The sequence below is a fragment of the Mus pahari genome, chromosome 16 (assembly GCF_900095145.1).
Source record: "Mus pahari chromosome 16, PAHARI_EIJ_v1.1, whole genome shotgun sequence".
Lineage (NCBI taxonomy): Eukaryota > Metazoa > Chordata > Mammalia > Rodentia > Muridae > Mus > Mus pahari.
The window spans coordinates 39417538-39434234 of record NC_034605.1 but is presented as its reverse complement, the minus strand read 5'-3'; the positions used below and the strand labels follow the sequence as shown (position 1 = coordinate 39434234).

Below are 16697 nucleotides of genomic sequence, written 5' to 3'. Positions count from 1 at the left end.
CAGTGATGAACAGCAATGTGGAAATGTAAGCTGAATAAACCCTTTCCTCCCCAACTTGCTTTTTGGTCATGATGTATGTGCAGGAATAGAAACCCTGACTAATACATGCCCATTGGTCAATTTTATAGATAGTGGCAAGATGTTTAACATGTTGTCTAGCCACAGGAAGTATTTGTACATTAGTAATAACTAAAAAAAAAAAAAATTACAACCAGAGGCAACCATACCTGCAGGAGGAAGCTGTAAGCAGTTCATGGTCACAGGGGAGGGACAAATGTTTTCCTCAGTGGTGTAGCCACTGGTAGGTTGCTCGTGCCCTGATAAATACCTTCCCACCCACGCCCCCCTTAGACACCACAATCAAACTCCTTAGCTTACCCAGTAAACATGAAAGTAGGAGGGCAAGTTGAGAAAAGAAGGGGAATAGGGAAGAATGGGAGAGGAACAGAAGGCAATGAGTATGTGTGTGCATGTGTGTGTGAGTGTATGTATGTGTGTGTGAGTGTGTGGTGTGTGTATGTGTGCAAGTGTATGTGTGTGTGAGTGTGTATGGGTGTGTGTATATGTGTGTGTATGTGCATATGTGTGTGTATGCAATACAAAGATAAAATATATTCACATAGAATATAACTAGGCCATCACTCATGGACAAATATCACTAAACACACAGTTTTGCAACCACCAGTATAAAAAAAAAAATCATAGGTCGTAATACTGAGGTGTGTGTGTTAAAGTACCTTAATTAAAAACTAGTGGTCATAATTCCCTAAATATAAAACACTAGAAAGTCTACTATTTTTTACAGTTAAAAAGCAGTCAAAACCCATAGGTTAGTGAGAATAGATTCCAATAAACCCACAAAGTTTTAAATAACAGGATAAAAGGGCTGTGGCTAATGAACCCTGTGCGTGCTCGGTGCTCAGGTTGTGGAAACCCGCGCTGTCAGGGGACGCTGGAGAGAGCAGCTGAGGGATAAAGGACCGAGAATCACAGGAGGGAGGTTTAGGCCCTCAGAGGAGCCTGTATTCTTAATGGTGGTAGACATAAGATGATGCTGGTGGAGACAGAAGTAATAGTGTGGATTAAATACAGTGGGTGGGGTCTCCTCTGAAGGCTTTATGTACAACTCTATAATGACTCAAAAAAGTGAGGCTGGAAAGACAGCTCAGCAGTTAAAATCATTTGTTGTTCTTGCAGGGGGCCCAGGTTCAATTGCTAACATACATGTGGCAACTTATAACCACCTGTAATTTCAGTTCCAAACGTTATGATGCCATCTTCTGGATGCTGAGGGCCCTGTGCACAAGTGGGCAGACATGCATGCAGGTAAAATACCCATACACATAAAGTAAAATAAAGGGTCTGGGTGGACAAAAAAAAATGCATGTTCTGGCCTAATGCTAGAGGTTGGAAAATAATAGGCAGAACTCTGGGTGTGGGATCTGGGCTCTATCTAAGGATGGGGAGGATACTAGAGGCTTGGGAAGAAGGGGAGGGCTCACCAGGCTGGGCTTCAGTGCAAAGTATGCTGGCATGGATGGAAACAGAGGGTCGGTATGGTGTAAAGGAATGATAGGACAAGGTCTGGTGAAGATAGGCAGTTGGGCAGGCCCAGAACTAGTGGGGTCCTGGATCTTAAAGGAGAACCTACCAGCAATACTTTATGGACCCACATAATTCCTAACTGCAACCTCAGTTCTTAGGCCAACAATAACGATGGCCCCTACTCTTCATCCAAGAACCTTCCCTGGGCAACAGATGGAGATTATGACAGGAACCCACAACTGGCTAAAATACAGAGACAACTGATTACAGGATGCACAGCCTCAGTGAATACATCTAGAACAACACTGTTGCACCCAAGGCTAAGGGGACACCTTGGAAGAGAAGGTGGAAAGATTTTAAGAGTCAGAGGTCAAGGGACTCGGCTGTGACTTCTAGATATGACAGGGACTCGTCTTCCGTATCTCAGCACTATGGCTTCCTCCACTAGACCTGAAGAATGAAGATGCCAACAGAAGTGCTAACGTGGAAGACAGGGAACCCAAAGCGGCCTCACCTGAAGACAAAGCACCACAGGCAACTAATGTGTGCTGAGAGAGCTCGGAGAGCTGCCTTCCTCAGGAATGAGCCCTCAATACCTTATCCCATGCCAAGCCCAGAAATTATATACACACAAGCAACACTAACAGACCCAGCAGGTTGTATTTATATATTCACATATAAAATAATAATAAAGAAAAGGAGGCTATAACTTTGAGAGGGGTTGGAGGGAAAAAGGGAAGAGATGAAAGAACATAATTAAAACTCAGCAACACAATAAAAAGAATGGTCCCCAACTGTGCCTGTTCTTGCTGCATCGCTCACACCTGTGAGTCAATGATGCTTACTGAACATGCACAGAGCTGTTCGTTTTCCCATCTTCCTTGTATTCCTGTGGCCCTCTCTTCTTGGAAGAACCATCTCTTTTCCAACAAAAGAAAATGCTTAATTTTGATTAAGAAGAAAAAATGCGTATGGTAAAAGTTAAAAGAAATGTCACTGCAATAAACCAAAACTCTTGAGAACCTCACAACCAAATTTCTGTGAACTAGAAGGAGGAAGGATTGTGAAATCCTACTTTAAGTCTCTAACAGACACCATTTATGATAATGACAGAGACGGCAGCTCCAGAAGCTCCTTCAAGCCTTGAGATTAATATATAATCAGGTGAGAGCCCTGAGACAATTCTAGAGAGATGTGGAAGGATTTAGAGAATTAACTCGCAAAAAAAAAGGATGAGAGAAAGGAAAAGGAGAAGTCTGACCTCCACATTCTCTGGTCAGTATGACTGTAACTACTCGATCTCTTATGTGCACTTCCACCTCAGCTCTGTTATCTAGCATTCCTCAGTACATCTGCTTCTTCCTGTAGGTCAGACACATCTTGGAGTTGAGAATTAAGAATTTCCGTGTCGACTACTACCTTATATAGGTAAAAACAGAGCTTACTGAAAACTAACAGCTGTGTAAACTCAAGCTTGGCTTAAAATTCTGGCTGTCACTGAGTTGTAGAGTTATTATGGCTAGGTTTACTTGGTGGTTGCAACCCTCACATTCATGCATATAGAATATATCCATAGTATCCATCAAATCCAATGGATGCATCATAGGTAAAGTATTAGTTCACAGTTTGCATACAGGATTCAATGAGTGCCAAGTGTTACAAGGTCTTAACATAATCATGTACAGGACTGGGGAGATGGCTCAGTAGGTAAAAGTGATTATAAGCCAAGCCTAACAACCTGAGTTGGAATCCAAGAACCCACACTGGGAAGAAAGAAGGGACTTTAAAAAGATGTCCTCTGGACTCCATCTATACAGCACAGCAAGTATTTCTCTCTCTCTCTCTCTCTCTCTCTCTCTCTCTCTCTCTCTCTCTCTCTCNCACACACACACACACACACACACACACACACACGGAAACAAAGATTTTATGACCACACACAGAGGAATTAATGAGTTATGCCTACTCAACAGTATAAGAGCCAATATACAACACCCTCTTTACAAACCTCCATCCTGCTGATGACTGCTGCCATAAGAAGGGTCAAAGAAACTGAGTTTCCCTGGGTGACAGGCACAGCTGACTTTCCCAAGACTGAGTGTATACAATAAACCAACACAGCTCCCACTTGCTGATGCCTGATCCCAAATTCTTTGTCTACTGAATTAAGTTTTTAAAATTCTTATTTCATTATCTCTAGTTGATATTCATTCTGATCTAAAGACTAACATGTCTTCATTTTAAGCATAAAGATAAAAGAGAAATACAAGTACCAATGAGGGGGAGGAAGGAATGGGGAGGAGAGAGGTGAGGACAGGGAAGGAAGGAATCTTAAGCAGTTCATCAAAAATTTAAGAGAGTAAAAGTAATGGCAATTCTTAAAAACTTAAAAAAAATTAGGGCAAGAAGAAAGGTTTATAGATCTACTTATGAAAGAGTAATGCTAAATTGACAAGGAGACTGCACTGGAGGAAGGAGGCTCAGGCCAGGCTACAGGGTCTGCCTCATTCAACAGGTGAGGCCTCAGCTGCCACTCAGAGCACGTAGCTTTCAGACTCATGGCACAGTAATAACATGCAGTAGGAAGAAATTCAAACCCTCAGTCCCCACACTGAAGCCATGTTTAACAGGATTCACGGGTGACTCATTCGGATATTAAAGTTTGAGAATCATTAATATATGTGGTTTGCTGTGATTGGATTCATAAAGGAGGTTAATAAACCTGGTAGTTTATATATTTACATATGAGTACCATAGGTTTTGGATATGAGTAACCTAGCCATGAATTTTAAGTCAATTAAGCTTAAAAAATAATAACCCCCTGAAGTCCTGACTGAGCAATGCACTAGGCTGATACTGAGATGGGGGAGTATCAGGATCTAGGCCAGAGGCTTGTTGAAAAGGTTAAAGCATGATGCCTTCCCAGTGATGTCACAGGGCAAGGCGGAAGGGAGCATCACCTAGGCTTAGGGATAGCATAGTATACAAACAGTGAAGGCAACCTACAAAGACCCCTCATCGGGCAGAAAAGAAAACAGCCACTACTACTAAATAACTGGTAAACGACTATGGAGAGACATGTGATTAATGACAGTTAAGCAAGCTATGTAAATAAAATGCATGATGTATTAATACTGTATAGGGCTAAATATTGACCTCACAGTTGTAGATTGTTTAAAAAAATTTGAAGGATATATATAAGCTGATTTACTGTGCCCTCAATTTAGGGCACTAATATGCAAGTGTGACTTCCTGAGAGTGCTGAAAAACATCATACAGAGGTACATGCACTTAGATGGCTGCATACTGGGCTCTGGAGCAGCAGTGGGCAGAGAGCTCTCATGCAGAGCAAGAAAACACATGCATGGTAAAGCAATGTTTACCCACTTATCAGAAGTATTATTTGGGTGGGCTAAAGAGAACTATCATATGCAAATCTTTGATCAAATTATGCACACTGAAGACCAAAAATTAAAATAGCATAAATCAAGTTTATTCCTTACTATATCTAAGAAATGACTCTCGAAGTGTTAACAAGTCTCTCCTAGATAAGGCCTCGGGCGCTCTAAATCAGATTACCCTTGTAGCCAGAGTGCCCTCACAGCTAGGAGCTAATTTACAAGACCATGGAGATGCAGAGGATACAACTACTGATGCCAAGAGAGCCTGGGGCATAAGTTAGGAGGACCCACGGGAAGATGAAGAAGAGCAGTCTCCGCCCAACACTGCGGGATTCTGGAGGTCCCTGGTCAGAGAAGACATAAGCCAGGATCACAGCTGCAGAAGGCTTTTCTCAACATTTCTGCTCTTCTGGTCAGGGGCGTATTCTCTAGGCTTACAGACAGCTGTGACAAGAGGCTCCTGTTCCTTCCTAGGAACATAAACATGGCAACTGTATGAAAATAGAAGGTGCTACTAAGAAATCAGAAGAGTGGATGGCAAGCAGCATTATTTGTAAAGGAGAAGCAGACAAATATGCCACCTGAAAGACATCTAGCACCCGGGAACTTGTGAATATGTTCCTATGCCTAGAGAGAGGTACCACAGTCTTTACAGAGGCAACTAAGAAAGGTCTGGAGAGGCTGGGCATGGTGGTGCATCACTTAGACAGCAGAGGCACACTGATTCCTGGGATTTTGAGGACAGCCTGGTCGACACAGCCACTTCAAGGCAAGCCAGGTCAACATAGTTAGGACATTTTTGTCTCAATTCAAACAAAACAAAATAAAACAAAACAAAACAAAAAATAAAAATCAGATAAACATCTTGGGGAAGGGGAAGTATCCTGAACTATGTTACTAGTAGTATGGAATCACAGGAATCCTAGTAGGTAGGAGGCACAAATTCAGAGAAAATGATCAGATTTCAGGAGATCAAAAGGCCATGTGGTATGTAGTTATATTAGTGGTCTGGAAAGCTGACAAAAACACAGGGACAGACGGTTCCCTGGAACCTCCCTAAGGAACCGTATCTACTCCTACCTTGCCTTCAGAGAGCCAGACTACCTGCCTAAATGAGACAACTCTAAGCTTCCAACTTCGTAATCATGTGCCAAAGCAACAAGAGAAATTGATACATACATTGGTATCTTGAAGCAAGGTAATATTTATAACAAACACCTAAAAGTGGAGACATGGCCTTGGGATTAGTTATTGAGTGAATTAATTAATTAATAGGTCATGGCAGGAGCTTTCACAGGTCACACCCCAACAATGAAGGAAGTCAAGGCAGAAACAGGGCAGAACCTGGAGGCAGGAACTAAAGCAGAAACCATGGAGGGAGGATGTTTCCTGACTTGCACAGCCTACATTCTTATACATCCAGAGCTACTCACCCTGAGATAGCACTGCCCACAGTGGGAAGACCCTTACACATCAATCACTGAATTAAAAAAAACAAAACAAAACAAAACAAAACACGAACAACTCTACAGACATGCTTACAGGCTAACCTTATAGAGATGCTATCTCAAGTTTAATTCTTTCTTTCCAAATATCTTTAGATTTGTATCAAGCTGACAAAAATTGTGTACATGTACACAGATACACAGGCACATACATACATATACATGGAGAGAGAACATAAGTGTGTTTAAATGGAGTTATACTCTAAGAGGACAACAATGTCCCTTATAGACACAATAGGCTGATAAATTGAAAGCTCAATGCCAGGAATGGGTTCCCTCTTTTGAAATTGTTAGCCAGTGATGTCCCATAGACCTTCATATATTGCAGGTGTTTGCAGTGATGTCCCATAGACCTTCATATATTAGAGGAGTTTTCTGTTGCTCCTGGTTACATTCCAAGTCCTATTGCTGAAGACACACTTAACTATACAGAGTAATAGAATATGGAGAAATCAAACTGGTACATATCTGGAAACTTTATCCCTAATGACTGGTTTTCATAGTGCTAGACAGTATTATGCACACTAGTAAGTGAAAACAAGCTACCATTAGTTTTATTCAGATATGAAACCTGGAAGTTACAATAACGACCTGACTCTCTGGAAAAGCCCACTGGTGCTATAGTGGCATGAATGTCATAGGAGCAATCAACCAATATTTGATTAGATTTAAGGCCTGCTATACAAGGTGAAACCCGTATTTCACACCATTATCAGGGCAAAAATTGTGTGGTTAGATAGAACACAGGTTTTACGGAATAACATGCTATTTCTCCAATATCAGGACAAGATATTAAAAACAACACAATGACTTATCATTATATGTATATATTAGTATATTTTGTAAACTTCATGAGAGAAGCCCCCCCCCCCACAGTTAGTGACCTAAACTGGTCCAGGTGAAGAGAATAATAGACTGTAGAGTGCTCAGACCTAAACGAGACATCTATAATACTTTCTTTCCTTCCAAGTATCAGGGGACCATTGCAAAAGTCAAAGGTGATAGATAACTACAACAAAACCATGCTTTCTGAACACAACAGGGTAGTTGCACATATGAACTCTCAGAGACTGGCAAGACCAGACAAGAATCCAAGTATAAGGAGGGCAGGTGATTATGAATTCCCTAGCAGGGAAGTTCCTGGCAGAGAGCCGAAGGAAGGAGTTACCTTTCCTTAAGGGTGTGGCACCCCAAAGAATGCCTGCAAACCCAACACTAACTGAACTGATTTATTTTATTTACATGGGTATGGAACAGACAGTAGACCTGGGAGGAACTGGGAGAGGAGGAGAATGTGGTCATTAGGCAATGCATCCAATTATTAAAGAATAAATAAAAACATGAACTAAACCATCTATTTTATGGTTGTTTTTGTTTTTGTTATTGCTTTTGATTTTTTGAGACAGGGTTTCTCTGTGTAGCCTTGGCTGTCCTGGAACTCACTTTGTAGACAAGGCTGGCCTCAAACTCAGAAATCCACCTGCCTCTGCTTCCCAAGTGCTGGGATTAAAGGTGGTGTGTGCCACCACACCCTTAAATCTATTTTAAAAGGGAGGGTTTACTTTGACTTAAAGATCCAGAGCTATAGCCCACTATGGCAGGAATAGTAGAAGAAGCAGAAGACAGTTGGTCCTAATTTGTCCTTAGCCGGTAAGGGAGAGCATGGGTGCTTGTGCACAGTTGCACTTCTCCTTTTAATTCAGGCAGGGTAACTGCAGCTCTCTGTATGGCACTGCCTACATTTGGTTTGAGTTTTCTGATCTTGACTTAACTAATCTAGATAATTCCTTAAAGAAATGCTCAAAGATTTGTGGTGACTTTACATCCCATCAAGCTGACTAATTTTAAAATATTACTTAAAAAATTCAACAATTTTCAAGTAGTGGAACCTCCTAGATTTTAATGAACATTTATATCGACAATATCCTAATTCTTATAAGTCGTCCTACCTGAAACTTGACACTCTGGTTGATGTCTGACAGGCGGAACTGCTTCAGGAAGCGCTCGTCCTCACTCCAGAAAAGGCGGATGTCAGGAATGTCGTAGAGGACCATAGCCAATCTCTCTAATCCCAGGCCAAACGCCCAGCCGATTCGATCCTGAGCACCAGCTATGATCAGAAACAAAGCAAAACTGTCTGTTGAGGAGAACATCAAGACCACACAGACCCCTGAAGCTGACGAAGAAGGGCAGTGCTGAATGGTGCCCCCTAGTGGTATGGATGAAGAGTACTAGGGGCTCTTCCAAGAGAATGTTCAGTCTAACCCTTTTTCTTTCTCTTTATAGTTCTTCTATCCCCCAGGAAGCTTTCTGGACTCACACCAGCTGGGAAGTGTCACTGACTTCGCAATAAAGTCCAAAGGGAGGCTTGCTCATCCTCTCATTGTTTCCCTCCCTTCTTCCATCCCTCCTACTCTGTGTGTGTGTGTGTGTGTACGCGCGCACATTGTACAAGACCTGTGTTTGTGTTGATGCCAGAGGTCAATATCAGGTACCTGTCTTAGTTCCCTCTGTACCTAATTTTTAAAAAGATTTATTTATATTCATTCTTATTTTATGTGTATGGCTGTTTTGCTTGGATATTTTGATGTGCACTATATATGTGCAGCGCTCACAGAGGCAAGTAGCCTATATGTGAATGGGTGACCCATATACATGCAGTTCCCACAGAAGCCAAAAGATGGCAATTACAGCCTCTCAATCTGGAGCTGTAGATGGTCTCGAGCTGCCAGACAGGTGTAGGGAACTGAACCTGGGTCCTCTGCAATTAAAAAAACAAATCACTGCTAGCCTCTGTACCTTATTTTTGAGATGGGTTTCTTTTCTTTTCTTTTTTTTTTTTTTTTTTTGGTTTTTCGAGACAGGGTTTCTCTGTACAGCCCTGGATGTCCTGGAACTCACTTTGTAGACCAGGCTGGCTTCGAACTCTGAAATCCGCCTGCCTCTGCCTCCCTAGTGCTGGGATTAAAGGCATGCGCCACCATGCCCGGCGAGATGGGTTTCTTAGTGAGCCTGAAACTCCCTAAAACAGTGGGACTGGCTGGCCAGCAAGCCCCACAGATCCCCTTGTCTTTGTCCTCCCAGCACTGGGATGATAGGCATTCACTGTCATGTCTGGACTGCATTAGGTCCCAATCCAAACTCAGGGCCTCATGCTTACACAGCAAACACTTTACCTACTGAGGCATAACCCCAGCTCCAAGTCCGTGGCTTGGCTCCCACTTCTGAATTGAGATTATCTATAATCTGCGTTTGCTCTGATTCAAATGTTACTTCTCTCCATGCAGACCCCTCAAGAGAAAGGACTATCTCTCCCTAGTGGACTGCCATGCAGAGATACAGAGACACATCTTCAGATTGTGCCAGAGCAGATGGCTGACATTGAGAGAACACTACCAGGCGATTAAGAACAGGGCCCCATCTCTAACTCAGAGGCTGTCATCAATTGATAACCACTTGCAAGTGAAAATCTAGTTTTCTCCAAGGGCGTCTCACCAGGAAAATGAACTACTATGAAGGCCAGATTGCATGTCAGAAATAGATGCCAACAGAAAATAAACTCAATGCCATCGTTGGAGACTCCTTGTCATCAAATGGCTTTTTCTTTTTCTTCCTTTTTAATACTCTTCTCTTCTCTTCTCTTCTCTTCTCTTCTCTTCTCTTCTCTTCTCTTCTCTTCTCTTCTCTTCTCTTCTCTTCTCNCTCTTCTCTTCTCTTCTCTTCTCTTCTCTTCTCTTCTCTTCTCTTCTCTTCTCTTCTCTTCTCTTCTCTTCTCTTCTCCTCCTTCTCTCCTCTCCCTCTCCCCTCCTCCTCCCCCTCCCCCTCCCTCTCCCTCTCCCCCTCTCTTAACCCTACGAGCCCATGGCATATGTATTACTGCTTCTGGTTTTGTGTTTTTATGGGTTCCTAAAAGCAAGTGGGTCCCTGTATCTATAGCTGTTTCTTGTTCCTTTTCTTGGGCTATATTCCTGTGCTTGGTTGTTTGTTTTGTTCTATTCAGATGTGTTTGACTTTGTTTTAATCATTGTTAAATTATATTAATTATCCATTAGAAGTCTGGTTGTTGTCTATTGATACATAAAGGAGGCACATTTGCATGAGATGGGAAATGGGCAAGAGCTGGGAGGAGTAGAGGGAAGGGAACCCGCAACCAGTCTATGTTATATTTAAATTTTCAATTAAAAAACCCTTCACCTTTTAAAAAATGTTATTCTTATTCTTCTTAAGCTATCTCAAGAATGTGGGAAGAAATGTGTGTTCCGCAGCATTTATTCCAAAGGTAAAGGGTCCCATCTATATTACAACTCAGACATGAACTTTAAAGCTGTATTTCACATATATAAGGCAGGATAAGAAAAGATACAAAGAGCTGTGTGAGTCTTTTGTACAGCTAGAAAAGCTTACATGAAGAGCTTGTGAAAGGAACCATTCCAATTGGACCCCAATGATGCACAGGGTTCTATAGCAGTCAGGCGTGGCCCTAGACCCCCAACCACGTGCACATGTCCTAGAGAAAGTTCTGCCAGAATATGGTTAGGCCCCATAAAGGATGAGATTTTGCTCCTCTGATTAGCCCATTTTAGGTAAGACTCCATTTTCACAGACTAGAGAGAATGGACTTTGCTGGTTATAAGCAACCATTTGTTCTTAAGAAGCCTCAGGGAGCTGCAAGAGGAGAACCTTATAACCCCAAGGAACACTTCCCCCATGACCCTGGTGTGCTGAGAAGTGGGCTTGTAAGTACCAGATGACCTTTATGCCAGCACTAGCCCAGCATGCTCATCTCATCATGATTCTGGGGAAAGGCTTGGGCGAGGGGCTGGAGAGCTAGCTAAGTGGCTAACAGATTGTACCGAGCTCACAAAGGATTTGAGTTTGATTCCCAGCACCCACATCAGGCAACTTACAACACTTATTACTCAACTTTAAGATCAAACAAATCTAGCTTCACCAGTTATCTGTACACACACACACACACACACACACACACACACACGCTTTTCAAAAAAATATAAAAGCTCACTTATGTTGTGACAACCTATAACCATGGAAGTTTACAAAAGAGTATTGTTTGCTTGTTAAGCTCTAACAATTTCACCTCTAAAACACTTTGTTTTGATCCACTAATCTGGAATTTTATCCTATTTTATTTGGAATATACTCAGCACTATATCATGGTTCGTTAAGTTATTAAGACAATGTCTGAAACGCCTGCTAAGGGTGCTGGTTACCATACAGTCTGCAGGAGGCCACAAGAAAAAAGTAGATCTTAGATCTAAGGAAATGCCTGTGAGTCTTATGAACAGAAAAGGCTTCCTCCAGGACAACTGGGCTGTTTTTAACTTTGAGGATGCTGTACATTACATAATTAGTCACAACAGTTCACTTTTTATTTTGGCTTTGTGGAAACTTAGAGCCAAACATGTGCATCCACTCAACAACTGAAAAAAAATACCCAGGGTTTAAATCCATGTAACTCCTACCCCAGTTTTATCTTAATGTCCTGATTTCCACCTTGCACTGATTATTTCAACTACTTATTTTACCCTCTTCTATGTATCATATAGAGTGCTTCAAATTCTTTGTCGAAGAGCGCAAGCCATACATAAACAAAACTGAAACCCACTGTTAGGTCAAGTGGGAACAATCTTCAGCTTTTGGCCATACTTGCCTGTAATGAATGACAGGTGTTCAAGGTGACACAGAGCTTACAATAGTACTTCCCCCTCATTCTAGAACCATGGACTCCAGGAAGCCAGAGTGTAAATAGGAATCCTTGCCAACAGAACCCTTGGGATGAGAGGCACCCATGCTCTCTAATGAATGCAATTTTGCATTGACTGAACACCTATGAGAGAAAGCTCATGTTTTCATTGTGGCTGAACATCATAATAATAAGGCCAGTCACTCACTATGTGGAAGGAAAAGAATGAGTAAGAGTCTGGAGAAGAGACAGTTAAGAAAGAAGAAGGAGATACTATCACTGTCCAGAAGGGAAATTGCTCTTATACTCTTAGATGATTTTAACCCATGATGTACCTACGAGAAGGATGGCCCTACAGGCCGCATCCCTAGCTACTGAGGACAAGAGAGAACAATACTCGCTAGTGCTCACTATAAGATGCTGCTTCAGGACCTGATGTTCCCCAGAGAATGAAAGATAAAAACAAAGATTATAAAACTAAGGATAAAATTTAAGGTAAATACAATTCCAGGGAAGGGGAGACTAGAAAAAGCATGCAGACCAATATCCGCACTCAACTATGAGAGACTGGTCCCTTCTCTCCTCAGAAGGAGAGAGGTACTTTAGTCTTCCATCTATAACACATGGTCATTGGCTTAGGTCAGAATAAAGTCTTCATTAAGAATATGATTTAAATCTAAAGAAATGGCTCAGTGGGGCACATGCTGATTTTCCAGAGGATCTGAACCTGGATCTCAGTAGCCACTCCCAGCAGTTCACACCATCTAACTTCAGCGCCAGGAGATCCAGTGGCCTCTTCTGCCTCTTTGGGCATCTATACACACACATGCATGCAGCAGCCACATAGTCACATGCATGCACACAAATAAAAGCAAATGTTTCAAAACCTAGAATTACCAAAGTGCTATCGGTCTCTATTTTTGGCTATTATAAAAAAGAAAAGAAATTCCCAGAAGATAATTTTTTTAAGTGGTTATGAGGTGAGAATAAAAATTCATTAAAACTAAAGATAATAGAGTTTTAAAGTAAAATAAAATTTCAGAGTGGCATGCTAGGAAAAAAAAAGCATAGACCAATATCCCATACAAACACAGATGCATAAATCCTCAACAAATTACTAGCAAGCCAAACTCAGCAGCATATTAAAAGGATTATACACTATGATCAAATGGGATTTGTGCAGGAATGCATGCAAGGGTAGTTCAAAATATGAGATCCAATCAATGTGATATAGCAAGCTGGTAGAAAAAGGGGGGAACATACACCATTATCCTAATTAATGTAAAAAGCATTTGATAAAACACAACATTCTTTCATGATTAAGTAATTTTTTTTTAATAATTAGGACACAATGGAATTTCCTCAACATGTAAAAGATCATGTGTGAATAACTCGTAGCTAATATCATACTCAGTGGTGAAGAACTGACAAGGGTGTTCACTCCCCCACTTCTATTCACAGAGTGCTGACAATTTAAATAGAAAAATGAGAGAAGAATAAGAATGAAAAAAACACCCATTTTTAAAGTACAAACTACAATTATCTCTATTTATAGATGACACAATTTTCTGTATAGAAAACTTTAATGAGGCCACGAAAAAATATAAACTTATAAATTCAAGAAAGCTGTATAATCAGTAACCAAAAATTTCAAAACTCAATTACATGTCCAAATGTTAATAATGAACAATCTAAAAGTTAAATAAAAAAAACATTTATTTACATGAGCATCAAGAAGAGCATAGTACTTACACTTGAGCAACAACTGCCTTGACTCACTGAGCCATCTTGTCTGTACCCTACCTTAAAACCAAAAGTAGATTTGAAATCTAAATTTAATACTAAAAAGTTAAAATTTCTTAAAATTTTCAAAGGGAAAGAAATTGTCCCCTACCTCTAAATGTATAGAGAATCAAAGAAAGAAACTGAGTTTCATCAGTGTTTAGATTATTTTGTACATGAAACCATCACCTGCAGACCAGCAACAAAGAATTGCCATGTGTCTGACAAAGGCTGGCTCTTCACATTGGAAATCCCCACAACACAACCACAAACAGCCCTACTGAGATGGGGGCAAAGATTTGACCCTTCCTATATACGTGTGGTCAACATAGTAAGGTACTCAGTATCATTAGTAATTAGGAAGCTCAAATTAAAACCACAGTGAAAAACTACTTCACACATATATGACATTTGGTGGTTGCTGAGAAGTTACTGAGTTAGGACTTGAGGGTGACAACTAAGACATACAGTACTCATCTAACGTGGGCAATGCCTGGGTGCAAATTTAACATATGACAAAACAACTATAGGTTCATAATATTCCAGAATACTCTGTCTTCCTTCTCCATGTTTCTCTCTTTCGTCCCCTACTTGCTCAAGTGCATACTGGTGTTCGGTAGTATTGGTCCAGGCCAAAGGGTGGAAATAACTAATATGCATTTCAATAAATGAAGGTTGAACACAATGCATGATTTACATACAATAGGACATAATTTGGCCCCCAGAATATGCTGTTCTGATACACTACATAGCAAGCATGGCTCTTGTGAGGACAATGCCATACAAAGAAGCCAGGTACAAAACGTCTGGTCTCTAGAAAAGACAAGCTCATGAAGGCAACGAGCTGACTAGTAGTGGGAGACATGACTGGGAGGGCTTGTTTTATGAGCACAGAGCTGCTGACAGAGGAGACGAAACTACTGAAAACAGTGGTGAACTGGACAGTTCTAACAGGCTAACAGGCAAATTTTATAAAATCACTACATAAAATATTATAAATTATTGAATCAAAAATATTTGCTAACAGCTGTAAACTCGATGACATGGCTCACTTTAAAGAACTTAACTCAAGCTCTGATCTAAATAAATGCTCGATGAAATACAAACTATAGCATAATGGGTAATATTCACTATTTGACAGCAAAACTAGACACAAATTGTCAAGTCTTCTCTCCTGTGGTCTCTGGTCTCCTCGAACATGGAAGGATGCTCTTGATGGGACATGGTATCCCGTGGTCTTCTTTCATCTGTGCATGTCTCTGCTTGGATGTCCCTTTCTCAGTATACCTCCTTAATGACACCTCATAGACATGGGCAAACATCTTCTTCAACACATATGGTGACACCTGCAGCTACCTGCTTCTACAGAAAACACTACCTCACCTGACCCTTCCCACTGTCCCAAGTACTTATTTGTCACCAGACTTTTGAGATACCTTGGACAGCATCTCAGCCTCTTAATCATTGACACAGCTCTAGGAGTGTCCAGGGCACTTGGCATGTCTCTCATGCTACTGTGAAAGAAAGAAGTCTCCAAACTCTCACTTTCCTTGCTGCAGAGGATTTTGTATTCGACATGGAGCTTTCAATAGTCACCCTTGGTTTTGTACCAGCAAGAGACTTTATTGATCATACATACTTTGAGGTGACATTTTAACAGAAGTGACAATGTTTTGTTTGTGTTTGATTGTTTGTTTTTTCCTTATGGTCTCTTGTCATCCAGGCTTGGTCAAATTCACTATAAAACCAAGCAATGTTTCTATACTGGTGGTCTCCCTGTCCCTGTAGAGGGCTTGCTTGGATTAGGGGTGTGAGTTACCATGCCTGGTTTAGAAAGGCAGCCATGTCCCAGCAGCTGAAGCTGCAGAGATAAGCTCAGAGATGCCACCCACCCCAGGAGAATCATCACCCAGAGAATAGAACATGAGAAGAAGGGATGTCCTCCCATGGCTCGTGAGGTGGGCTCTGTGGTGCAGGCATGAGTGCACGATACAAGGCCTATGATCTTAGTTCTGCTTTGCCTTCTTCCCCAGCAATTGAGTTATAGAATCCTAAACAACTCTTTCTACTGCTTTCTATTTATTGATTATTTTCTTAGAAGGTCAAGGGTTAAAGGAAAATTATTACCTATAAAAATTAGTTTTTGTACTATATTAAGTATGCATTTCCTTCTATGGCAAAAGGGTTTGAGTTTTGAAAATTCTTCAATTTAAGGGGACATGCCCAAAATAACTGGTACACAAAACACTGAAACAACTTACCAGTTAATATGCATGTATCCCATGGGATGCCATCAATTCCAGGATATTTCACCCATACTAGCTTGATTTAATGCCTCACAATGAAGTCATCGAATCTTCCAGATTAGTATTAAGGCTTTATAAATGCTGGAACTTCAATTATGAACAGGTCAAGTACATATCCACTGGCTGGTTCCAGGTTCATGTGCAAACATCAATGCAGAGGGGTGTCTGAGGTCTTTCCAAACATCAGAGAACTGCATTTCATTTGTGAGCCTTCTGTTTTGGAAGTGCTTGTTTGCAGATTGACTTTGTGATAGTCCGTGAAAGCTTGAAAAATTGGAGCTAAGGCGAAAGGATGGACTACCCAGAGACCCCACCCGGGGATCCATCCCATCATCAGCCACCAAACCCAGACACTATTGCACATGCCAGAAAGATTCTGCTGAAGGGACCCTGATATAGCGGCCTCTTGTGAGGCTATGCCAGTGCCTGAGAAACACAGAAGTGGATGCACACA

The 16697-nt window shown here is 41.2% G+C and overlaps 1 protein-coding gene across 4 annotated transcripts in view; it reads right to left on the bottom strand.

The window, feature by feature from the left end:
* Positions 1-16697, bottom strand: part of Fars2 (phenylalanyl-tRNA synthetase 2, mitochondrial) — a 412552-nt gene that overhangs the window by 184776 nt on the left and 211079 nt on the right. For all 4 annotated transcript variants that reach the window (XM_029547418.1, XM_029547417.1, XM_029547419.1 and 1 more), the window contains one exon: positions 8401-8561. In XM_029547418.1, the coding sequence (XP_029403278.1) occupies positions 8401-8561 (161 nt within the window). The remainder of the gene's footprint in view (positions 1-8400; positions 8562-16697) is intronic.